The sequence below is a fragment of the Typopeltis vanoorti genome, chromosome 18 (genome assembly GCF_054136105.1).
Source record: "Typopeltis vanoorti isolate ZY-2024b chromosome 18, IOZ_Tvanoo_1.0, whole genome shotgun sequence".
In the NCBI taxonomy this organism is placed as follows: domain Eukaryota; kingdom Metazoa; phylum Arthropoda; class Arachnida; order Uropygi; family Thelyphonidae; genus Typopeltis; species Typopeltis vanoorti.
Window position 1 is genome coordinate 67,088,469 of NC_143566.1, and position 27,819 is coordinate 67,116,287.

Genomic DNA, 27,819 nt, shown 5'->3' on the forward strand with positions numbered 1-27,819 from the left:
CTCACGTGTGGTGAAACATTGTAATGTAGGATTAGGGAGCTAATGAGCAAAACTTAATAAACACACAGGAAATATTTCTTTTGGGCAATAAGCTGGGAGATGAGGATAGAAAAATGTAAGGGACCCGCTGAAAATTTGTTAAGGAGAAAATCGTAGTTGCCCTGTTTTACAATATAGCATTTACACTTTTTTTTTTTTTCGTCTCTTACTGTCTTTCTTTTTTAAAACTGGTTAACTTGTACTACTTTGCATCGGGAAAAGTTGTATATTTGCAGATTTGGCGACCTGATAATACTTGCGTCAGGTTGCTAAATCAGTGGTGAATCAAAACAATTCGCGGATTGTAAGTCGGTTTGGTTTATCCAGGGATTTCCAAGAAATTCGCTGTTAAGTTTCTAAGCGTAATGATTTCCTTAAAAGAATAACTGCACATTTATCTATTTACCATGAATAAATAAATATGCTATGACAAGGATAACAGTACATCAACATTGCATCATAATTGTGTTCACCACACGTTTGAAACAGCGCCATAACTAAATGACCATGTGAGAAATAATATCAGACTTATTTTAATTTGATGTAACTTATTTTCTTCCCCTCTTCATGTCTGTTGTTAGTAAACTAGCTCAGAAGGCATTTTCACGCCATTTATTGATTACAAATACTTTTATAGCCCTTTCGTTTTCAGCCTTTGGCGATACCATTCAGCAAAATGTAGAAAAAGTACTGGTATACGAGAAACCCTTCAGCTGGACGAGAACAGGTAAGAAACTGTAACTTTCGTTATTTTTCTACGCTTGGAACTAATCGATTGCTCTTGATGCAAAGCTCCTCAGATATATTTAAGTTAGAAAGATAGGCAAGAAAAATAGGCAAAATAGCCATAAAAATTAATATTTAAGTTAGTTTAGGCAACCAAGAAATCGGTAGTGGCAAGACATAGGCAAAAATTAGAATAAAAATATATCTTCCTGCAAAATAAATTCTGAAATCAGTCAAGTCTTCCACATGTTGTTTGTTAATAGTGTGAGCTAATTTGTGTATCTATAAAGATTCAGTACGTAGTAATTTATTTTTCCTCCTAAAGTAAAGCGGTAATGATAATTCAGTTCTATACAGGTAAATATGGTACAATAGTGCAATATGTAATGCACAAACGAAAGAATTGAATCGAGAATGATCAAAGTTATTTGCTTTCTTTCTTTTTTCTTAATTCTGTTCTTTTAATTCTAATGTCATTTATTAGCTGTTTTTAAGTGCTATTCGCATTTACATCATATGTCCTTTTTTGGAGCCTAGATATATCCCAGACAGATCTAGTCTAAAACATTAGTAGACAGAAGTATGATGTAAATTTGCATGATTTCTAACTCTGTTAATGGTGCCTGTTTGCAAATGTTATAGACTAGTACCAAAAGTCTTGGGGGGGGGCGTTTATTCCCATGAACTAGTGCATTATTATTACTATTATTATTATCATCATGATATAGGCAACTCCATGAATCTGAAGACTTATCACAGGACTCAAACTAGCCACACAATATCTATCATACTTCTCCTTGAGCTCATTGACAGATGAAGCGCTCAGGCACCGCATTCCATTCATTCGCCACTCTGCAACCGAAATATCTAGTCTGCACACCCTAGGTAATTACACTCTTACTTGATTTCCAGGGAAGACCTCTTGTTCTTCCACCACTAGCCAACTGCTGAAATATTTCCCCTGCATCAATCCTATAAAACCCTTTTGGTAACTTTAATCTTTACTTCCACTTTCTTATCTTCAAGAAATCCATGTGACCAGTTCTGAGCGCAGTAATCCATATGTAGAAAATCAACACATTATAAAGAGGAATAATGACTTCTTTATCTCTGCACATCCTTGAACACCTTAGCAATATGTCCTCTGAACTTCAGCTCTCTATCCACCAACACCCTCAAGTTCCTAGCATCATCATTTTCCTGGAGTACAAGTCCATCAATGTGGTACACAGCTTGTAATCTTTTAATCCCAAAATGCATAACATACATTAATATTAAACAGATATTCATTATCCGTTGCCCATACTGCCAGCTTATTTAAGTAATCCTGCAAGTCCTGTACATCAGCTTGATTAATTGTTATGCTACCCAACTTGGCATCATCAGCAAACAACTGAATATCTCCCTTCAAATAATTGCATATATCATTTATATACAAATTTAAACAATAATGGGCCAGCAACGAGCCTTGCGGCACACACCACTAGTCACCTGTTTCATCCTAGACTCTGCTCTTCCATACACTACTTTTTGGTATCTCCATGAGCCACTCTCGTATACACATAACCAATTTAACATCCATCCCCATTTGTTCCAATTTGTGTAACAGTATTCCATGAGAGGTATCCAGTCAAATGCCTTAGCAAAATTCAACAGGATCACTGTGCATCCATTCCAACTCAGCTGTCATTTTATAAGTTTTTTTGTTTTTGTGCATCTGAGTTTTTTCTGTGAATAGACCCCTCCCAATGTTTAGTTTGCTTAAGAAGATCAGGAGTGTGCATCTATAGGTGGATGTGTGTGTGTGTGTGTGGGTGGGGGGGTTATGAAGCAGTACTTAAAATTATCTGTGTTTAAATTATCTCTAATTTAATGAAAATGGCTGCTGATTTATTGCTTTTTCTTTATGATGACTGATATTGGTTTTTGATATTGGAACTGATATTTATCAGCAGAACTAAGCATGAAAATTAAAAATCTTTCATTAATAATCCCCACCACATTAATATAAGAAGCATTATCAGTATCCTTTCTTTTAGTGTTGCACGGTGATCAGCATTCATTTTAGAAATTATGGACTTTACAACCGTGTTATAAATAACTATTTTAATTTCCCAACATTTCGATCTTCATATTAAGATCGAAATTATCATTATGCTGCATGAACATTAAAAAGTTAGTTAATAATAATAATAATAATAATAAAAGTGCTGCAGTCAACAAATTGCTGTTTATCATTTTCCCTTACTAGCTTTTACATGTAGGCGGTCATGCCTGCGCGAATGTGCCCAACATTACCATAGCATCCAGAATTCTTCAAATGTTAGCAATATATTTGCAAGTTAATTTATAGCTTTTATTCTTGTATATTTTTGTATTTCTCTTTTCATGTTATGCATTCAATGAAGTCTTCTAAGAAGATGAAACTAGTTGTGTGCTCAAATAATAAATAGTATTTTTTTCAATTGTTATCTTTCACAACTTCAAGTCATTAAATGTTTTAAACATATTAGTGTGGTTTTTATTTATTTTTGACATAGTCCAGAAAATCTACTCTAGAAATCAAACATGAAACTTGTGGTGGTTTCACACTAGTCATTGAAATTCATCACCCACCTACAGACATTTGTGAACATCCATGCCTACAGAGGATTCGAACCTGCAGCCTGTTGGTTGGAGAGTGGATTCACTTGTAAAGTGACTAACTACTCGACCAACTATGCGGGCAAAGTGGTAATGTGAATTGTCAAATAGGATTACTGTGATATTGAACGATACTGTTGAGTAGGGATAAGAAAATTATTATCCCTCTTTCTAAGTGTTTCATTAGGGATGAGGAAGTAGTAGAGAGGTAGAAGCAGGTAAATAACCCCGAGATCAAGCATTATAGTGAAAAGTTTATATCAAACATGCAAACTGTTCATTATGAGGATAGATTAATTGTTTAGAAAAAGGGAATTACAAGATTAAGAAATAGGCAGAAAATGGGAGATATGAAGGGATTTTAAACTGATTCAAGGGATTATCCCTGGAAATAGAATAAAACTGTGGTTAGCAAGGTATGAGGATTAGATTTTTCACTTGTAAAGTGACTACCAAGTGGAATGGTTTGTCTGAAGTGGTAAGTGTATTTTACTGTAAATGATATTAAGAAAAAATAGTTATGAACATTGTATAGCCTTCCATGATGAGTCCTATGACTTTATGGAGGTACTGAAATAATCAGTCAAAATATTTTTTCTGTTTCTATATAGTCTTAATAAATTTGTTTCTATAGGAAGCATGGCAGCAGCAGGTTTAACATTTGGACCTGCCTTTCATTATTGGTATAAATTTCTGGATACAAAGTTTCCAGGGAGAAAACATCTGACTATTGGGAAGAAACTAATGGCAGAAGCTGCTGCAGGTCCTGTTTTTGCACTTGCAATGTTTCTTGGTGTTGGAAGCATGCAAGGTCGATCACTAAAAGAGAATTTTAATGATTTCAAGGAAAATATTTTAACTATATGTATGGTAAAGTATATTTAATAATATTTGCTTCAGTAGTTTATAGTTAATTATATTGTGCAGTACATTAAAATGATGTTTATTCACAAAAAAAAAATCTCTTTGACTATGTTTATCCAAAGAGATTTATTTACATAGTTTCAGGTATACATATGTTAAACTCACCTTTTTTTTGTTTTGTTTAATACATTAATCTGTGCCATCTGTAAGATTTTGGAGTCTGTGACCCTAATGATATTCGGGAGTTCGTAACTATTTTAAAAAAACTTCCTTCATCGCAATTAAATACAGGAATACAGTGCCAAGGCTAAAAGTTGCTAAACATTAATTTCATTAAATACACATTCATTGCTAACAGCCACTGCTTCATCATCCTATTCACTAGCAGGCATAGTGGCCTCTTACTGTCTTAGGCCATCTCTTGGTTGGTCTTCCTGTCAGTGTTCATCTTCTAGGGATGTATCAAAGAACTGTTCAAGATATTCTGGTTCAGCCCATTCTGTTTACGTGTTATAATCATCTTAGTCTATATTGGTAGACGTAGTGTATTACAAGTATCATATTTAGTTTATTCGTTATGTTTTTGTTTTGCATCTGATCCAGTAACGTATATCCTGCAGTTCTCATAAATTTCATTTCGACTGATGTGACCAATGTTCCAGGCTTCATTCCCATAGCGTTGCCAGTTTCTTTTAAGCTTTAATTCTAGTTATGCCTCTGTACTTTTGGATTAAAAGCTTAATTGTTCTAAAATTAATTGCCATTAATAATAAAATGCATTTTCTTCATTGTAAGTCAAACTAGAACCAAGATAGTAAAAGCAATTTACTTGCTTCGTGATTTTATTTCCATAACATATTTTATTTCATATTGATTCCTTTCCTCGAAAGGCCATAATTTTGGTTTTTTATGGTTGATATTGCCATGTTAATTTTTCAGCGGTGAGGTTTAAAGGGTGTCAGAATATTTCATTTTTATTGTCATGGAGTACTTGATTGTCTGCAAGTAACAATATGTTACAGTGGTCCGCTTTGTAATGGCATATTTCCAAGAACTGTGTGCCTCGATTGTCTGACAATGACATTGATATATAAAATACATTATTAAATGCATTAATACATTAAAGAATAGTAGTGATAAAGGGCAGCCTTGTCATATGCTACAATTTATTGATTTCTAATTTGAAACATCAATTCCCAATATGACTGCTATAACGTTATATCTATAAAGATTATAGATTGCTACTATTATTTGGTTTCGGGTTTCATTGTCAGTGAATATTTTTAAAAGTTAATTTTTGCTTGCACATCAAAGACTTTAAAGGGTGTCAGAATATTGTTTACTGTGGTTTATTGAATTCTTTATTCTTCTCAGTAATTTCCAAGAAAAGTAACCATGTTCACAGTATTTTCCTTTGAAGATTTCCTCACTTATCTTACAATGTAATGGCTGGTTTGTTTTTTATAATTTTCACATATTTTGTAACTACTATTAAGGAACTTACTAGATAATTTTTGCAGTTTTTATGGTTGCCTTTTTTATAAACTGGAATAACTGTGGCCTTCTGCCAGGATTCTCACAGGTTTTTCCCACCCTGCATTCTATTCAGGAAATGTTAGTCTTGATTTAAGAAGTTTAATCAGCATATTTGAACACCTTCATGTTAATAAGCATATTCTTTGGGTGATTTACTGTTTTGCAAGTTATTCAATATATCATTCAATTCCTATATAAAAATGAGTTCTACTAGATTATTTTTGGATTGTAGTATTTCTAATTCTTTCATACTATGTGATCATAAATCCTGAAAATACTGCTGCCATGTATCACACACTGATTCTTCATCATCATCAAATTCTTGATATGATAGTATTACATGAAAAATTTACATCATTACTAACTTCCTATCTACATTTTTCTCCAAATCAGTCTGTTACCTGTCAAGACTCCAACATTATCCATGTGTAGAGGCTTAAGTGCTGTGAGGACATCATGTTGGAGGCTTAATGGATTGTATACAGCACTCAGAAAGGATTAAAACAGAATTTAATACTTCTTATATTCGTCTCAGTCACTGAGACATCTTCAGGGATTACAACAAAACTAATGTAACATATACACAAATAACACACAATACTAAGCCCAACCACGTGGGTGACACCCGTTTAGTGTAGGGTTCGTATACATCCCGTATTTTACGGGATTGTCCCTTATCACGAGTTTGTGTCTTGGTGTCCTGTTGAAACTCTTCGGGATGCAGAATTGTCCCGTGATTTGTGTTTAACATTCCCATTCTTAAACATAAAACATGTAATTGCGAAGAAATCAATATTAGTTATTGATCATAAAATTGTTTTATCAATTGACAATACTGACATGTTGCGAGAATAGTGCAACTAGCAGACGTTGTAATAACCAAGCACGGCTTATTTGATATGACACAGATCTGTTATGAAACGTAATTAGTTTTATTATTTTATATGCCTTTAAAATGCCGAAGAAAAAGTGTGTTCTCACAGAAAAGCTAAGGACTGAATACCTTTTTTATTATACCATGTAATTGTGATGGCAAAGTCGACGAGAAAGTGAAATGTACACGATGTAATGCAATACTCAGCATACAACATGGCAGTTGGTCAATGATTAATGATTTAGTATTGTTTAAAGTTCAATTTTAAGATTGCTATAATTAATTAAATTCTTTTCCCTTTACTGATGTTCGTAAGTAAGAAAAGCAAAAAAAAAAAAAATTTTTGTTGGTTTATTCAAATCGAAAGTGTCCATATTTTTTTTTCAAAAATATATGAACCCTAGTTGAGTGTCACCCATGTGGTCGGGTTTAGTATTGTGTGTTATTTGTGTATATGTTACATTAGTTTTTTTGTAATCCCCTGAAGATGTCTCAGCGACTGAGACGAATATAGGAAGTATTAAATTCTGTTTTAATCTTTTCTGAGTGCTGTATGCAATCCATTAAGCCTCCAACATGAACTCCAACATTATCAGATCTTATATTTCTATCTTTTAAGGCACTTTTTGCTGTATCAATCCACCTATATCTTGGTCTAGCTCTGGGTCTTTTTCCTGCCAACTGGGCAGAGAACATTTGCTCTGCTAATCTTTCCTCTTCCATTCTGTTTCAGTGACCATGCCACCTTAGATTAGCTCTGCTAATGCATTCCTGGATGCTGACAATGCAAAGCTCTTTCCTAATATCCTCATTTTTGATATGATATTGCCATTGATGGCATCTGTTCACACCTCTAATCTTTCTCAGGACTCTCATATCTGCAGTCTCTGATCAAGTGTTTTATTTCTAACCCAGCTCTCAAATGAATAAGTTAAAATGGGTTTGAATACTGTCTTATATACAGCTAATTTAGTGCTTTGGCTAATTTCTCTCTTATTTCATATAAATTTATTCAGTTGACTTCCTACCATGCCAGCTTTATTGATTCTGTTGTCTATTTCTATATTTAATTTACCATCTTCACTAAAAATCGTGCCGAAGTAGCTGAAATGTTTTACTTGTTCTATAGGTTCTCCATTCACAATACAGTTGATATTTTCAATGCTTCTACCTATTTTCATTGTCTTTGTCTTGTTACTGCTGACCTTCATACCATATCTATTACAACAGTTATTCAATTTAGTCAGGGAATCTTGCAGACTTGTAGTGGATTTATTTAGAAGTATAACATCATCTGCATAAAGCAAAGAACTGAGAATAATATCGCCAATTTTGATATCAAGTTTAATACCACTTTCCTTCATAATGTGATCCATATAGATAATGAATAACAGAGGGAACAATGTACATCCTTGTCTGACACCAGATTTAACTTTAACCACCTTACCGGCCATTATGGATCAAATACGCTTCCTCATAAGCTTCATATCCATCATATATTTCAATGTAATATCAATGGTATTACAATTTTAATATGCACTTCGCATCCATGATAACCTTGACGTCTATAGATGTCTTGGCATGTAGCGTGGTTAAACCATCTTCCTGTACTTCCTTCAATTCTAACTGCTGACTTACAACTCAAATAAAGACTAAGTACTGCTTGATATAATGCCCCATTGATGCTATATAACTTTAGCATTTTAAATAGCTTCTCTCTTGGCATCATGTCATATGCTTTTCCAGATGATCTACAAAACTTAAATACAGATCTTTGTTATATTCCCATGATTTCTCCACTATTTGTCGTAAAGTGAAGATCTGATCCGGACAGCCTCAATTTGGTCTGAATCCAGCTTGTTGTTCACCAAGCTTCTCTTCCACAATCCTTCTCAACCGTTTCTTGAGTATACATGCAGTTATATCTTACCAGGAACACTCAGTAGAGAAATACCTCTGTAATTCTCACATTCAGTTTTATTTCCCTTTTTATATATGGGTACTATGAGAGCTCTGCTCCAATCATCCAGAATTTGTCCCTCTGTCCAGGCCTTCTGAACTATGCAGTGCAACCATTGTAAGACTTTTATAACTCTATACTTGAGCATTTCTGGTCGAATATCATCTACTCCTACTGCCTTTCCACATTTCAAGCTTTTGATGGCTTTTTCTTTTACTTCAAGTATGGATATGTATTCCTGACTGCATGCCTGTTGAGTGTTTTTTACCACTGAGCTGTCATTGCTGCTTGTTTCATTTAGCAATTTCTCGAAGTAATTACTCCATACTCCAAGAATATCTATTTCTCTCATTTTCATGTCACCTTTATCATCTCTAATTCCTTTTACAGCACTCTTTCCTCCATTTCAGAACTTCTTCAGTAACCTTCAGAATATCTTGCCACCTTCTTGATATTTATTTTCTATGTTCTTGCCAAAGTCTTCCTATGACCTTTGTTTAGCTAGTTTTATACAGTGTTTAGCTTTCTTACATTTGTCTGTGTATTCTCTAAGAGCAGAAGCTAACTTATTTGCCAGGAACTTTTGATATGCTTCCTTCTTTTCTTTCGCTGCCTCTTTAACTTCCTGTGTCCACCATGGAGTTCTGATTTTTCTATCCTTACAGACAACCTCACCACATGCCTCTCTTGCTGAATCAATCAGTGTTTTCTTTAGGGCTTCTTGATTCTTAATTTATTTAAAGTTTTATAAAGTATTACATTGATTTTGTTAACTTTACTTTTCCTAAATTAGATATGTAATTATTCAGCTTTCTTTCTTTTTCTCACTTCACTTTTAGCTAAAACTTTGTTCTATTTAGTCTTATCTTCAGTTTATCTGGTCATAAAATACTTATTGAAAGTGTTTTTTTTCCTTCTTTAATGCAGATCTTCTTTTTTTGCCTAAGCCTTCAAATGCTGCCTGTTTTAACAGTCTGCAATTTTTATTTTTTAGCTCTCTACTGAGAAAGCCATTTTATACTGAGGTCTTTCAAGAGACTGACTTTAAAGAAATCCTTTTCTTTAGTTTTTTTGCTTTCATTCTCAGCCATTGTGAAGGGAATTGAATTGGTGAGACTAATAGGAAACAGTCAGTTTCCATTCCAGAACTTCTGAAAACTGTTGTGTCAAGAACAAGTTCTAATTTGTATTTTTTTTTTTTATCAACACACAAGCAGTATAAGAACCTATAGCACATCAGGACCATGTGTGTGTGTGTGTGTGTGTGTGTGGTGCAGAGAGTGCAGGTTAGAATTGGGGTGAAAAAATCCATTGATGTTTTTCTTGAAGAGTTAGCAGTTGTCGTTGAGAAATGCATTTTAATGCTGTTCCAAAAGACTTAGGTAGATGGGATAAATAAGGAATAGAAGCAAGTTTGATGTATTTGCAGTTGTCCTGATAAATGATCCTAGGCTGCAGATGCTGTGCTCTTTTAAAGGTCCAACAGAAAACATAAGAATGTTTGCCAGTTCACTGGAGCATTCATTGTGGAAGTACCTGTAGAAGACACAGAGCTGAAACAGTGCACTTGTGAGATAGAGGTTGAAATGATTGTAAGGGAAGGATGACTGAATTGATTCTTCACTGGACTGCATTAAGAATTTTTAAGGAAGTTTTGGGTGCAACACCCCAGGATGGCCGGATTTGGAATTTATATAGGGTTAGTAGCTGAGTGGGTGTAAAATAGCATCATGATCTGAAAATAATGCCTTTTTTATTTTTATTTTAGAGGTCTAGGAAGCTATTGATGCGATATGTTTATGTCAGGAGAGGTTGGAGGTTAATGTCAGTACGAGGAAAGAGCCATTTGATCTTGTCCAGTGATGCTGAGGATAAGGGTAGGTGTGCTAAGGTCCTTCTTGCAAGAAAAAGGCAAGTCTGCATTTTGGTAGCATTGAAGGTGACCAGATTGTCATTATCTCACTAAAGGATGATATGGAAATCAGTGTTTAAGCCACTGGTTGTAGTGATCTTGATGTTTGGGATGTCTGAGACCCACATGATTTGTTGAAAAAGTAATGTGGAGTATGCTGTTGTTGGCAAACCTATGGATATAGGATTGGTCGTGAATGAAAGAAGGTAGGTGATAGGCATTCATGACATGCAGTGAACAATCAGATAGAAAACTAGCTATCCAGTTACAGAGGGTGGAAGGTAGACAAAAGGAAGGCAGTTTGCTAAGCAGGCCATGATTCCAAATACAGTGCCAAGCCCTGGAGAAGGCTAAGGCAACAGCATGTGTTTCTTTCCATGACTCATGTCTAGTGGTGGGTGATATAGGCCAAGAGATCAGCCATGGAGTGGCTGAATCCATACTGGTGGTCACTGATTAACTGATGGTTCTCTGAGTAGTGGAGGAGTTTACTGTTGATATGTTCCCTGTTATTTTGGAGTGGATTTAGGGAAATGGTGATTGGTCAGTAGTTGGATGGCAAGCTTCTGTCTCCCTTTTTCTTTTGGAATAGGTTGGATATATGCTTACTTCCATGTGTTGGGATAAGTGCAAGCTGAGTATTTTAGAAATAATAGAGGATATATTAACCTGGAGTGTAGTGTTTGAGTTCAACTGGAGAGATGCCATGAGACTAGATTTTTTAGTGTCCGAGTTATTTAGTATTCTTCTTATGTCTTTTCCAAATAACCACAGGAGACATGGTTCTCAGTTACTGGCATGGAAGAAGAAGATTTGCCTTCATCTAATACAAGGGCTGGAGGAAGAGTGTAACAGGCTGCCATCTGGATGAGAGAGAGAGAGAGAGAGAGGTGGAAGTGTAGCCCAGCAGAAGTTGCACCCAATATCCTTTGCATGGCACCAGAAGGTGTGGCTTTCATTTGGACAGGAGGCAAGTTTTCTGCTGTTGATCTTTATGAAGTGGATTTCGATCTTGACTATTTTGCGTTTATTGTGTGCTTCATTATAGGCTGATTGTGAAGATGGGATTCTTGATGTAAGCTGAGTTTTTTGTCCCTTGAATTGCCTTGGTACACTTTCTATTGAATTAAGGCTTGAAAAGTGGATGAGAATATTGGGTAGGATGGGGATTGAAGGCCTTCATGCCAGTAAGGATGACTTCAGTCACTCCCTCAAAGCAGACATTTGAATTAGAGAGGCAAAGTAATAGTTGGACCATGGAAAGGATGAACAGAAATTCCAGAGGTCATCCCAAAATAGTGTTTTGTACTGCCAAAGGACATGCAGTTGGTAGTGTCTGGAGGAAAAGTGTTCTGAGAGAGGAGACTTGAACCATTTTGTGATCTGAGTTACCAAGAAGCAAGATGACCTTTATAGTGTATCTGGATGAAGAACAGGTTAAAAAGAGATCGAGTATTGGGAGGGCGAAAAGGGTTATCAGGAATTTTGGGTAGGTAGATATACAATTTGTGGTAGGTCATTGCTTATTGCAAAGACATTGGCTTCTCATCTAGCTTGGTCATTGGTGTTAGAAAACAGCAGCTATTTGGAATTGTGGATGTTACCTAAGAAGATGACCTCACTATTTGGATAGCTGGATTGCAGATGGTCAAGCTTCATGAAAAGGAATTCAAAAAGGTCAGCTTGGTTTTTTGGAGACTGGTGAATGTTACTAAACAGAGCAAGGAAACCTTGAGCCAGTGGAGGCCAAAGCAGGAGATTCTAAATTAGCCACTCTCTGATAAGAAGTGTCATATCTCACATAGGTACAGGTCATCCTCATGGCAAAAGGAATTGTGAAGGATGTAATTTTGTCCCCAGGATGTAGATGTACGTGGGCTGTTCAATAAGTAATAAGACTAATTTTACTGTGGCGAAACCACTCATCACAATATTAATTTCTGTGGAATAAAGAAATGTTGCTGTATGTATTAACAAAAGAGGTTGATAGACAGCGTATATGGGCTGATGTGCCAGAGTGTCACGTGACTAAATGCAAGTGCTCATCAGCGTGCCTACAAGGTGCGACCAGTCTTCGAAATGAAAGCGTCCTTGGAACAGCGTTATGCGATTAAATTTTGTGTGCATTTGCAAAAATCGGCATTGGACACTTTTAACATGATATGCGAAGCTTTCCACGATGAAGCAATGTCGAGGGCAAGTGTTTTTCGCTGGCATAAAACTTTTAAGGAAGGAAGGCAAAATGTGGAATATCTTGAATGCGAGGGAAGACCTTCAACGTCCATCACAGAGACAATGATCAACACAGCAGTGATTATCATCAAGCACATCAAATGCACACTTCTTATTGCACCACGATAATGCAAGGCCACGTATTGCTGGTGTGTAGTGGACGTTTTGCAGAAGAACAACACAGATATCCTACCACATTCTCCATACAATCATGATCTCGCACCGTGCAATTTCTGGCTGTTTCCTCAGCTCAAAAAAACACTAAGAGCATGCCATTTCGAAAGCACAAAAGCATGTGTAAAAGCTATGGAGGCGGTTTTGAAAGAACTTTAAAAACACAGACTCTCACATGTGTTTAAGAAATGGTCGCAATTGGGACAAATGCATCACATCTCACAGTAGTTACTTCAAAAAAGACCATGTAAATGATGACGATTAAAGGTAATCTGTTTTCTGTATATATATATATATATATATATATATATATATAGTCTTATTACTTATTGAACAGCCTACGTAATTTGGGTTTCTGTCCAGAGTAAGTGGTCTGGATGACTTTTCATTTTGTTGCAGTGTCATTGTTAATGTTTGTATGTTTTCATTATAGGTTCATTTATGGTTAGACAAAGGATAGAGTTGGGGCATGCAGCCTTGACAGTGCCTTCCACATCCCACTACTTAGATTGCTTCTCTAGGCACTGCCTGGCAGAGTATATGTCAGCAGATTTATGTACCAGTTGACTGGGAAGCCTTATTACTGATTTGGGTCTGTACACTATCTCACAGCTGACTTGCAGCACCATCATTTTTACTGATGTAGCCTAAGTATGTTTGGCATGCCCTTGAAGAGGGATGGAAGGGGGGGGTAGAGAAACCAGAATCATTAATCTGGAAACCAAACATGCATTTGCCACTTCAAGTCTCCAATAAACCAGGTAGTGGTGATAGTAGTATTTCACCAAGTGATGGATGCTTTATACCATCTAAGTAGGTCTAGTCAGCATTTCCTCCAACTAGGAGGGGTATACTTTTGCAGTAGGAATTCTGACTGAATTCAAGCCTCTTTTATGGAAACAGGTCACACCATTGGAAGATAGGATTGACTTGATATAAAGAGGCTGTATGTTGTGCATCACCTGTCCATTACAAACACATTCTTTCCACACAGAATGTCATAAATACAATTGGATAACAAGTTGTTGAAAGCTTTTTCACTTGATTATAAATTAAATTAAAGGTGCCAATAAATTATATTCTTGTTTAATCCTTTTTCCAAGTGTAAGAAAACAAAGTTTGTGCATGCAGTATCCTCATGACTTGGTTACTTGTATGTAGAGGCCAGTGACTTCATTAATAAGTTTTTTTAAGAATTTTTTTAGTCATCCTCTACCTGTTTATCTGTATGGCCTGTGCCTTGGACATTCCAGGTACCAACATTAATTATATTCTTATATTTCCATTTCACATCCTTATTCAGAATTAAGCTTAATAATCTGATAAGAAATGGAACTGTATTAGTATAATGTCTGCATACTTTAAAAAAATGTAATTTTTCTTTTATCATTGTTATATTTCTTTTTCATAAAATATGAAAACATGTAGCTAATAAGTATCAACACTTTAATAATTTATTAAATAATTCTAAATTTATTAATAATTCTAAAATAATTAATTTTTTAGTTGTATAACTGTTCATATGGTTCAAAAACAGAACTGATTTTTAGTTCTGTTATGAATTAACAAGTGCAGACATATTAATTATTAAATTATAATTTATGACAGATAAAAAAACAAAAACATTACAAATGACATCTGTTTCTAATTTTAAAAAAACAGAGAGGTAATTTTTTAGAAAGATTAAATAGCATAATTTCTTGGGATAAGGAATTTGTAGCTTAGCACCATAACTTTCACATTAGATCTCCAAGAATTTATAGATTGCCATAAATCCTTGGTGTTCTGCTACATTCTGTTATTAGCTTTATTAGTGAGTGAGGCTTCTTTCAAGTTGCACAGTACCCAAATACCTCTCATATCCTTCTTGAAATATATTTAATGAGGATGGATGCTCATAACATCCACTGGTAGGTCATATGCTTCCTTTCCACATTTTGACTTAGTTTGTAGAAATGACCTTGAGATCTCTCTTTAACCTACCACAAGCCATAAAATCTTGCTTGTGTGCATAAGATTCCCCCCCGCACACACACACCAACTTATATATTTCTGTCACATTTCCTGTCTTCTATCGATTATTCAAACTTTGATGAACTTTTTCCTTCGGTCTGTCTTCTTATCTCCTCTGAACCCAGGTGATGGTATATAAGTATAGTAGTAGTCAATATGTGGTGTTATTAAACCTTTGTGTAGGGGAAAAATAACTCCCTTATTCCTGTGGTGTTAGCGTTCTTGTCAACAATGCAATTATCCACTGTAATGCAATCTTATAGCAATGTAGCCCCTAGACTTTTAACCTTCTGTCAATATCCTCTGCATCTCTAGATCTCTTCTTCCAAGTTGCCATTGACTACTTGTAGCAAACTATCATTAACATAATAGTAATGTCTTCAGTCCCAAATGTATAATTTTGCATGCTTGGTGATACTGAAACTGATATTCATTTTCATTTTCCCATAGAACCAGTTTGTTCAGATCAGCATGTGAGATTCTGTATCAGAAATGTTCCCTTATCACTCTTCCTTACTTAGCATTATCAGCAAGTAATTGTATGTTAATATCTAGACCAACCTCAGTGTCGTGTAATGTACATGTTGAACAACATTGGTTCAAGCACAGAACCCTGTGGTACTCCACTGCTCCCCCCCCCCATTATGGCAACTCTTTACCTTGCTCACTGATACCATGTCAATTGCTTATAATAAATTTAGTTTAATCCTTTATCCAAGTGTGAGCAAACAAAGTTTGCGCCTGAAAGTATCTTCAGGACTGAGGTAAGGTGGTACATACCAGGGCAACTCGTTACAAAGGTGGAGCAAGCTACCAATACTCCTGTCTCAGTATCTCCTATAATGCAAAACACATCTCCTTACGGATATGTCTAATGTTCTGCATTAAGGGAAGGGCCACTACCCAGACTAGTTTCGACCTTTATTGAGGTCTCTTCAGTGGGAGCCAGGCCCAAGCTGAGATACCAGGCAGACCTGCGAATGCTTCTGCCTGGTATCTCAGCTTGGGCCTGGCTCCCACTGAAGAGACCTCAATAAAGGTCGAAACTAGTCTGGGTAGTGGCCCTTCCCTTAATGCAGAACATTAGACATATCCGTAAGGAGATGTGTTTTGCATTATAGGAGATACTGAGACAGGAGTATTGGTAGCTTGCTCCACCTTTGCAACGAGTTGCCCTGGTATGTACCACCTTACCTCAGTCCTGAAGATACTTTCAGGCGCAAACTTTGTTTGCTCACACTTGGATAAAGGATTAAACTAAATTTATTATACTCTAACCAAGTGAAAAATAAACTGTCAATTGCTTAATCTCCTATCCATGCCACAAGCATAATTTGTTTACTCATTTTATATAACTACCTCCCACTGGAATTTTGTCAAATGCCTTGGTAAAATCTAAAACTATTGCAGTGTATCCATTCTGTTATAAAATATGCAGTCACTAAATTTGAGAAAATTGTTAAAGCAAGACATACTTTTAATAAAGCCATTCTGTTTTCTATAGAGAATTAAGATGGTGTCCACTCACTTCTGGATGCAGATCCTAATTAGTCTTTTCAATATGGATATTTTCATTCTAGAAATACTGACCGGTCTATAATCAGTTGCTTCTGGCCTAGCTTCACCATTGTATAATGGAATTATCTTCCCCTTGCTCCACTCACTGTTAGTCTGCCATAATTATTATTCTTCTTGCTTGCTATGTAGCTGAAAAATTCCCTCAAGTTAACCTTGGCCTGACCAGCCAGTCTCCTCTCATACTGCACCTTTTCTTTCTTTGTCATGCTCATCACCTTCCTAGCCTGCAACTTATACTCTTCACTGATCTGATCACCACCAGCTGTCTTGTACCTCCTCCATAAGACAGCTGGTGGAGGTACAAGACAGCTATCTTGTACCTCCTCCATAACATTTTCTTTTCCAGCACAGCTTGCTTGATTTCGCCGTTCATCCATTTCACTCCCATTCTATTTACTCGCTCTTAACCCTTGGTATGAAGTCATACATTGGTTTGTCAGATACTGCCTTATGAGTTTCCATGCATTTTCAACATCGTTTCTGTTCAGCTCATCTACCCTAACGTACTGATGCTGACTACAGAGCTTTCTATAATCACCTGCTTTATACTTCAACACATATCCATTTTTGGCAGTGACCTTTTCTTGTTTCATCGCTTCCCAAACAAGTACCTCATGATCACTGTCACCAACTGGTGGCAGTGTCAACACCTCATTAACAACTACATCTTGTGAAGTTATCACCAGATCCAAAATATTAAAGCCTCTAGTTGTTTATCACATGCTGCTTAAGATACTTATCTCACAGAAATTCCACAAACTCACTCTCTTTGTTCCCATACGTTATCCCCTCCTTCCAGTCTATATTCCTGTAATTAAAGTCTCCCATCAGGATCATCTTCTTTTTACATGCCCAACTAATTTGCCTAAACATTTCACAATCAATATTCTCTGCATTCCCTTGCCTATAACAGCATCCTATCAGATATATTAACCTGTTTATTTCAACTTCGCACCACACAGATTCAAAATCTGTGCATGCACCATCAACTTCCACACTTTGCAGACACAATTTCTCTGCAATCATTAACAGCACTCCCCCTCCTCTTTTCACATCTCCATCCTTCCGGAAAATTATATATCCTTCTAATTCTATTCCTGATATCACATCCTCCTCAGACAACCAAGTTTCATTTATTCCAATTACTTTTGGGCATACCATCTCAATTAATGCCACAAACTCAGCTCTCTTGTTTCGAATACTCCTTACACATGTGTATAAACATAACAATCTCTGTGTGTTTGAGGCCATCCTACCAGCACCAACATTCTCTATTCTAGCTGCTATACTACACCTCTCTTTTGTTTGACCACTCCCGTTTCCCTGATCCTGACTGTGATTTCCATTCTTACCTGTCTCATCCTCACCTTTATGCATTCCATCACCTTGTGCTGCTGCAACCACATCTTCAACCTCATATCCATCTTCCTCCTGCTGTACAATCTGTCGATTTGTGCTATCCTCTTTCACAGGTAGACTCTGATCATTTGCTACATTAACTTCTTGACTCTGTGCCTTCTCAGAAAACAATAGCCTTTCTAAATGCCCAAGACCAAATCCATTCAAATGTAATCCATCAGATTTATACCATTTGAACTTCCCTTCCCTTCAAATTCACTCCACAGATTTACAAATTGAATCCCTTTTACACACAATTTAGCCATCTTACTATTCATTATCTCTGCTCTCCTTGTCAATTTATAATATCATTTTTTTGTTATCATATCTGGGCAACATGCTTATGACTTTCCCAACAGCACTATTCTTCTTTACCTCCTGCAACAACTTCCTCCTCAAGTTTCTATCAACATTCTTCTCCCGAACTAAGTCATTTGTGCCCACAACTACCATTAATTCTGATGCCCAGTATTTCCTTTTCTGCAATGTCAGTTATTTGTTTTATTGTTCCACCAGGAAAGCATATTTTGTGCACTTTATTACTAATCACACCTCTAATGATCGAGTCCCCATACACTGATATATGACTATCCTTTGATTCTTTCTTTATAACGTTAACTTCCTCCTTCTCCTTATCATCAGCAATCTCTCCTTTAGCTGTCTAATATCCTCTTCTAGAACTCCTGCTGAAGCTCTTCTACTACAGTCCCAACGTTTGCTCCCATTTCTAATCGCTCTAATCTATCCAGACACTTTTCACATACGTTAATGCTTTCCTTCTTCTCATTTATCCAAACAGTCCACAGATCTTTCACATTTTTTTCACATTCACGTTTTTTATCACAGCTCAGAATTACTGCTACGCTCACTTGTGACACTAGCACCACACAATTATGATGCATTATTGTTTGAACACATTTTAAATGCTTATATACACACATCCAGACACACATGATATTGCTAGGGGTTACCCAAAAGTTTTTGGCTTTTTGGAATTTTGACAGTTGAAAAATATTATTGAATAAAATTTTATTCAATTTATTATTGAATTTAATATTGAATATTTAATATTATTGAATAAAATATGTTATTTTATTCAATAATATTTTTCAACTGCCAAAATTCCGAAATGCCAAAAACTTTTGGGTGACCCTAGCAATATCATCTGTGTCTGGATGAGTGTATATAAACATTTAAAATGTGTTCAAACAATAATGTATCATAATTGTGTGGTGCAAGTGAGCGTAGCAGTAATTCTGAGCTGTGATAAAAAAAAACTAATTTAAGTAGTGATTTTAATTAGTGTATAATGGGGATTTTCATTGCAAATTGTGCTGCATTCTTTTCAGTTTGGATACAATTGTCCTTCAGATGTTGTTGAAATTTTTTTGTTGTTTATATTGTGTTTTGCTACTTGTTTGTTCCACTACTTCAGCTTCTAAAGATGGTGTCCATAAAGAAACGTACATCAATGGCACGGAAGGTTTCTGTACGAAAGTCTGGTTTTGCCTTGGATTTTTTGCAGTGGATGCGTTGCAAAAACTGATTCATCTTTTTTTTTGTAAGGTTATTATCTGATAACATGGTATGCTTCTTGGAGGTAAATAACTTTCGATATCTAGTCTTAGCTTCCTCACCATGGAATGTGGTGTCTAGAGAAGTTAGTAATCATTTGAAATGAATGCTATTAATTAGATGGCACTAAGTCTGAAATGCATGTTGGATAATGGAAAGACATCATTTAGTTCTTTGTCTTGCATTTGAACTGATATGGTATGCAGTCTAGTATTGGAGGATCATCTTAGTTCAACACATCTTAAATGCTTGTGTTCACATATCCTTACAGTCTGAACAGAGTGGTAGTTGCACACCAGGTGATGAAAATTGCCATTGTGTAAAGACTTCAGACATTCATGCCTGCCATAGCAGGATACAAATTAAGATCCACAAGATTGAATATGTCATTCATTCATTCAGTCAGCTAGCAGTTAGGCTGGCAAATGTAAATATACTTGCATAAAAGTAGCTTAAAACACAAGTCTGATATTTTAAAACTATGAACACACGTCTGTTTTTGGTCATTAAAATGTTTCTATTTTAATGACAGTCTGTTTTGTAAGACATTATGCAAATAGGTTGGAATACTGTTGTTTATCTCAGTCAAACAGTAAAGAACACTTGTAGCTTAAAGTGTTGTTTAACACTTTAGAGAACACTTGTAGTTTGAGTGATTTTTATATAGCAATAAAATATTCTTTTTCTGTTAAGTAAACTTTTTTTTTTCTCCAGATACATTATAGTATATCTAAAAGTTTATATTTAAAAATAATCATAGAATAATCATTGACATACACCACTACAGTTTGGTATAGTGCTCTCGCCACTGCAGTTGTACTGGTGTATTTCTTTTCTTCTGGTTTTAATTTTATTTATTAATTTTAATTTTTTAAACAGTGCAATTCATGTTACTTTTCATAAAATAAAGAATGACTTGGTATTTGTGATTGTCATGTAGAAATACACTTTCTGATAACTTCTAAAATATTATCTTTGTTCATTTTAGGTTGATTGGTTTATCTACATACCTCTTCAATATCTGAATTTTTACTTTCTTCCACCAAATTACAGGGTTCTCTATGTGTGCACTTTAACTTTAATATATGATGTCTTCCTTTCATACATCCTTCATAAAGTAAGTATATAAGCATATGCACACTTTTTGTTTTTCTAACTGATGAAACTTTGTGTAACTACTGGTAAAATCATCATTGGTAACACAAAATCAAAGAAAGAAAGAAAATTGGATTTTCTTTCTTTTATTTCACTAATTTGCTCTATTTATGTGCTGTTTTACTGACTTTTTATCCATTTGAAAAAAAAGGTAGATTATTTGTCATGTGTTTCTGACAGGCTATGTTAGAAATAAAATATTTCTGTGTGGTAAAATCTGTTATCAGTGTTGTAAACACATTTCGATAATGAGCCAAAATGCAGTTCTGAATGATCAATTTAACTAGATTCTTATGAAACAATTTTCCATTGTTTTGTTTCATGGAGATTATACATGCTTTGCACCATGTTTCAAGAGTTTGATTTGAATAAACAGTAATACTTCTCATTATGACACTTCAGTTTATCACAATCTCTCACACAATGCTCTTTAGTTATGACTAGTGCCCATTCATATGACGCTGCATTCACTCATGTGATGCTTTTAGCCACATAATGTTCCCATGAATCAACCGGTTCAGTTTTCATGCTAAAAAGTTGTTTATAAAATCGTTGCTCTGTGTTTTGATGAAAATTTTTTCATTTGGTTACTATAAATTAAAGCTGCAAAGAAGTTATATTCTTGGTTTCATCCTTTATCCAAGTGTAAGCAAAAAAATTTGCATGTTAAATCACTTCGTGACTGGGCTACTTGTATATAGAGACTAGTGACTCCACATCATTTGCTTTAGTATCCCACAATGCAATGCACATATAGACATGTATAATGTTATGTATTATGGGAAAGGCCACTACACACTGATGAGACCTTAATAAATGTCTCATCAGTGGGAGCTAGACCCAGAAGTGATACCAAGGTTGAAGTAATGCAGAAGTCATATTTCCATATACAAGTAGTCAAAAGGTGTCACACCTTATTGCTAAAATACTCTGAATTAGAGATAGATATTGAAGTTTTCCCACTTGGTTATACTATAAAGATGCCAAGAATTGCTGCATTACTTCAACCTTGGTATCACTTCTGGATCTGACTCCTGCTGATGGATGAGACTTCAATAAAGGTCAAAACTGGTCTGGGTGGTGGCCCTTCACATAATGCATAGCATTATACATGTCTGTAAGGATATGTGCACTGATTATGGGATACTAAGGCAATTGATGTGAAGTCATTAGCCTCTATATACAAGTAGCCCATTCATGAAGTGACTCACGTGCAAACTTTGTTTGCTTACACTTGGATAAAGGATGAAACCAAGAATATAACTTCTTGGTACCTTTAATTTATCTCTGTGTTTTTGCTGTGAATTATAAGCGGTTTATAACTATTTTATTGTATTCTTAATAATGTAGGTAAAATTCAAAGTAAAGGTGCTGTTGTTTCCAATGAAAAGAAGATGCATTAAACTATTCCATTACATGCAAAGGTTAAAATTATTAAATTTAGTGACAATGATGTATTGATCATTGTGATAGGCCACAGCTAAATTTATTGTGACAACACTAACTGAAGTATAGTTATACTACAGTTATCCGTGAACTCGACAATATAATCTTATTGCTAAAATGAAAAAACTTTTCATGATTTTCAGTGCTTAAGGTTTGGCATGCTTCCTCAATCCAAGCTATTCAGAATAACTTTCATTTGCGAAAAAGTTTTATTTTTCGCACACACACATATATATATATATATATATGTGTGTGTAATATATATAATGCAATGCACATATAGACATGTATAATGTTATGTATTATGGGAAAGGCCACTACACACTGATGAGACCTTAATAAATGTCTCATCAGTGGGAGCTACTGTTTTAAGCTGTCACATATATATATATATATATATATGTGACAGCTTAAAACAGTTTATTAAACCATTACATGTATGTACAAGTGGTGGGAGGAGAAAAGGCAGCAATTTGCTATATAATGGTGACTTGGAACCTAATGTGTCATATGACCAGGGCATGCCTATATAGCAGTATTGCACCAGGCATTGTTTGGAAACACTTTATGTTCATTATTATTCAGGGACAGGTATCCTTTGCTTAACGCAGGCTTTGATTAACATAGCAAAATTAATTGCGAAAATCCCTTTATATATGTATCAAGAGTTTTAATTAACGTACCTTTAAATTTACCATGCAAAAACATGCTAGCCTCAAGGAATGTTTCCTGGCTGAGAGAAAGAAAGTCATGAGCATGATGATGCCCTTCAACCCATTAAGCATTAATAGTGGGTGTATTACAAGCTGCAATTGTTCTGCTGTATTTACAAATTACATCTTCATAAATTTTACAGCCCATTAATCATGTCAAAGAATAAAAGCAATCCCACAACTGGATCATTAAGTGAAAAAAAAGAGGAGGAAAGTAATTATCTTAGATACAAAACTTGATATAATTAAAAGATTTAAACATGGTGAAAGTAAAAGTAAGATTGCAAGTGAATTTGGTTTTAACAAGTCTACAATACCGACTATTTTATCGAAAGGTATTGTGAGCAAGGTAAAGTTACATCTGCAAGTATGCAATGCACATGTTACCGAAATGCTATAATGGATGAAATGGAAGATCTGTTGATTATTTGGCTGGAAGACTACAATCAAAAGAGAATTCCAATTAGTGCCTATAATATCATGGCCAAAGCTCTTTTTAAAGAGCTTTGGCCATGATATTATAGGCACCTATAATATCATGGCTAAAGCCTCTTTTCAAGACTTAAAGAGACTAAATATAAAGAAGGCAATTCAAAATTCGCAGCCAGCAAAGGTTGGCTTAAAAATTTTAAATCTAGGACTGGACTAAAGAATATGAAAATAACAGGTGAAGCTACAACTGCCAATGAAGATGCTATATCTACATTTCCTGCTGAGCTGCAGAAAATCATCGAAGAAAATTATTATGATTACTGCCAAATTTTCAGTGTAGATAAAACTGGCCTCTATTGGGAAAAAAAAATGCCATCTAGAACTCTTATATCAAAAAAAGAAGCAGCGCAGACTGGCTATAAAGTATCAAAAGATCGCTTAACTGTTATGCTTGGAGGGAATGCTAATGGAGATTTTAAATTGAAGCTGCTGCTTGTCTATCGAACTCAGAACCCAAGGGCTTTAAAAGAATGTAACAAGAACTCTTTACCTGTAATTTGGTGGATGAATCAGAACTTGGGTTACCCAAAGCCTATTCGAATATTGGTTTAGGTCTTATTTTTGTCTGGCAGTTGAAGCTTATTGCAAGAGAAATAACTTATCTTTCAAAGCTCTTTTGCTTTTAGATAACGCACCTAAATGCATCTGGTCATTCATATTCTCTTAATGATCTGTGTGAGAATGCGAAAGTTTTATTTTTCCCACCAAATATGACATCATTGCTACAACCCGTGGACATGGGCATCATTGCAACTTTCAAAGCCTATTTTCTTAAAAAGACATTTTCAAAGGCAGTAGAAACAACAACGGGAGAAAATGCGATTACTCTCCAAGAATTTTGGAAAACTTTTAACACTAATCGCACAATTGAAAACATTCATGACTTGTGGGAGCAAGTGTCTTCTAGCTGCATGAGAGCTGTTTGGAAAAACCTTTTGCCAGAATGAACTAATGACTTAGGTGGTTTTCAAAATCCTGTGAACAACATGGTCGAAGAAATTGTTGTTGCAATTGGTGAAGACCTTGGTTTAGATGGTGTTGATGCAGAAGATGTTAAAGAATTATTGGATTCAAATTCAAAAGACTTCAGTGACAATGATCTTCTTGAAATTGAACAACAGTATGCATATGAAGACAACGAACAAATGGAATGTGAAGATGAGATTCCAAAGGAAATAACATTCAAAGAACTGGATGGAATATTTCTCAGTTTAGAATTGCTAAAGCAGCAAGTAATGGATATGGATCCAGATATTAATTGAAGAATGCTTTATTAGAATTTATGCTGATAAGAAAAAACTAAATCTGTTGAAACGACTCTTGATAACTTTTTTTGATAAAAAATTGCAGTAACTAATGTAGATACAAACATTTATTAAACATTTACTTTGCATTCATTTTTTACCTTTCCTAAAAGAGTACCATATAAAACATATTTATAATTCATTTTATATGGTACTCTTAGGAAAGATAAAAAATGAATGCAAAGTTATTATTAATACATAATAAATTTATAAATTTAATTTAATCCTTTATCCAAGTGTGAGCAAACAAAGTTTGCACCTGAAAGTATCTTCAGGACTGGGTTAAGGTGGTACACACCAGGGCAACTCGTTGCAAAGGTGGAGCAAGATACCAACACTCCTATCTCAGTATCTCCTATAATGCAAAACACATCTCCTTGCGGATATGTCTAATGTTATGCATTAAGGGAAGGGCCACTACCCAGACTAGTTTCGACCTCTGGGTAGTGGCCCTTCCCCTACTCTAACCAAGTGAAAAATAAACTTTCAATATTATTAATACAGTAATCGATCTTGGATGAATTGTAATTTTTTCTGTTGATTAATGTGATTTTGATATATGCAGTAACATTGAGGATTAATTAATCGCATTAATCCCTTGATTAATGCGATTAATCATTGTACTTCCATGGAATTCCAAGACACATCGTGGGAGCTTCTCCCCTCCATCCCCCCCACTAACACATACCGCTTATCACCTCTCCTTATTAACACATCCTCTATAAGGAGAGATGTGATAGACAGTGCATCTTCAGACAAACTATGTGCTCTAAACCAAGCAAAAAAAAAAAAAAAAAGTAAATCCTTGCTAAATAAAGACTGAATTAAAATGTACTTTTCAAAGATCACATTCTTACTCATTTTCAATGTATCCCCCCCTTGATATTTTCCCCTTCTACATACAAAACAAAAAATGTCCAAAAAGGAAGTATGCTGTTCATAATGGATATATTGGAGCAATTTGATGTGAAGTCAACTGCTCCTGTATACCAGTATTTGTGAAGATGCTTTGCATGCCATGCACTTTTGCTTACTCATGTTCAGGTAAAGGATGGAAACAAAAATGTTATTTCTTGTTAAATGTAAATTTAAATGCCTTTTATTCTCCAAAGGCAGCAGGCACGGCTGTTTGGCTTTTGGGAAAGGGGTGCAACCATTTGCTACCCTTAGCCAATCATAAATAGCTGACTTATGACTATCAGTGATTTTAAATGGCATCGAAGTAAGAGAGTATTGCAGACAACTGCCGCCATCTAGTGGTTCTTAATACTTATATACTTGTATATCCATTTGTGAACTAGACTGGTTATTGCTCTTGCTGATTCATATTATTCATAGGTTGTATTAGGAAAAACATAAGAAATATTTTGGAAATATTAGAACTTTCAGTTTAATAACATTCTTAGATTTTATCTCTTCTCACAAGAACATCATGTGATTTATGGGTGATCCCTTATATAATTGTTAATTAACATATCTTCTCCATGAACACTAGGGGATACTGTGTCAGTGTAGCATAATCTCTGTGTAGTTAGGAACATTTATTAGTTTGCTTACCTCTGTATAAAGCATTCCCAGTTAATTGTTGTTTATATTGTTTATAAATACTGATATCATTGATACAGGTGATGAAATGTTTAGTGTGGCTGAGTGGATAGCATGTCTGTCTCCAACACAGTCCATGGGTTTGATTTCATTGGCAAGTGGATGTTTTTTAATTTCTTTAGGCGATAATGAATTTTATAACCTGATAGCCACTGCCTTTCTTATTAGAGGCCTTAAGCAACTTGTAAAAAGTTCCTTGCCTCGTCTGTAATAACAGCATTCCTGAATTATCTAATCCTTAGACTAATCTACAGTACTAATGTACTATGGGTTTCCAATCTTTTGTCCTTCTCTGTCATAGTTGAAAAAGGGATGGCACTTGTGCCCTTCAGTTGAACACACCTATGTTTGCTTCTTGTCATGATGAGAGAATCTTTATATGGGCTATTTCAAGTGAAGGTAAGTTAGCTGGTCTCATATTGAATTAGTAGGATTTTTCTCTCAGAAAATTGGATTTTCCATCTTGCACAACATGCAAATTGATAAGAGAATATACAGTTAAGAGAAGAAGAATCTATATTAGGTAGTGGATGGTGTAGTGCTGATGTGGAAACTATGTAGCATAGACAGCAGATCGTGGAGTTTGGAGTCTCCTGAGATGAGTCCTGGTATCCATAGAGATCTTATTTAATAATAATAATATTTTTTGGGTGAAATTCACATAAAAAACATCTTTTCTAGCATTGTTTTCAACTTCAAAAAGTTTTACTTACTAAGAAACTTAGTCCAAATTATTGTGATAAAAATTATTTTAAAATAATCTTAAGTAACTCTTTTGAACTTTGATTGTTAAAGACTGGGATTTAATTTTGATCATTGAAGTTCAAATGGAATATTTCTCTGAGATAAAAAGATTTATTTAATTGAAAAAAATTAGTTAACCAGTCTTATATGAATGTGGCTCTGTTTTTCATCCCAAACTGGCCTTTGAGTACACAGTAAACACACACACACACACACACACACACACACACACACACACACACACACACACACACACACACACACACACACACACACAAATATAATGAAGTAAAAAATCTCTAAGTAATCTGACCAGCAAAACCTGAATCTGAGTACTCCACATAAGAATTTGATAATTTCTTCTCCCCAAACAGAACATACCAACCAAGATTGGTATGTTCTGTTTGATTTAAACTGCACTATAAGTTTATAGTGCAGTTTAAATCAATCTTTAACCTTCAGTATTACTTTAAATTATTTAGATTGATATGCAGTCAAATCTTACTATAGCAAAAATCTCATAATTAATTATTGAATATAGCAGACTATTAGAAAGTCCTAGCCAAAATCCTATATCATCTTCATGCCAAAGAAAATTTGTCTGTATTGCATTGCAGAATAAACATTCTCCACTTTTTCTGTGTTTAGGAAGCCAATGCAAAACATATGGAAAAAATGAAATCATTGAAGAGTACAGCTAAAGATTCTACTGAGAGATCATAACTTTGGAAATTTTTAGGAAAATCTGTATTTGATTAATGAATCTTAAAATTTTTATATATTTTTGTGTAAATAATCTTATATGTGCTCAAATAAAGTATTTTTAATTTGTTGCA

General features: G+C 35.0%; 1 protein-coding gene across 1 annotated transcript; it reads left to right on the forward strand.

Annotated features, from left to right (window-relative positions):
* Window positions 1-273: 273 nt before the first annotated feature.
* LOC150096735 (mpv17-like protein 2) lies at window positions 274-27,819 on the forward strand. The gene is made up of 4 exons (XM_090408480.1): window positions 274-766; window positions 4,043-4,278; window positions 20,513-20,641; window positions 27,632-27,819. Exons 1-4 carry the CDS (start codon window positions 607-609, stop codon window positions 27,704-27,706), a joined length of 600 nt encoding a protein of 199 aa, XP_090264606.1. The 5' UTR covers window positions 274-606; the 3' UTR covers window positions 27,707-27,819.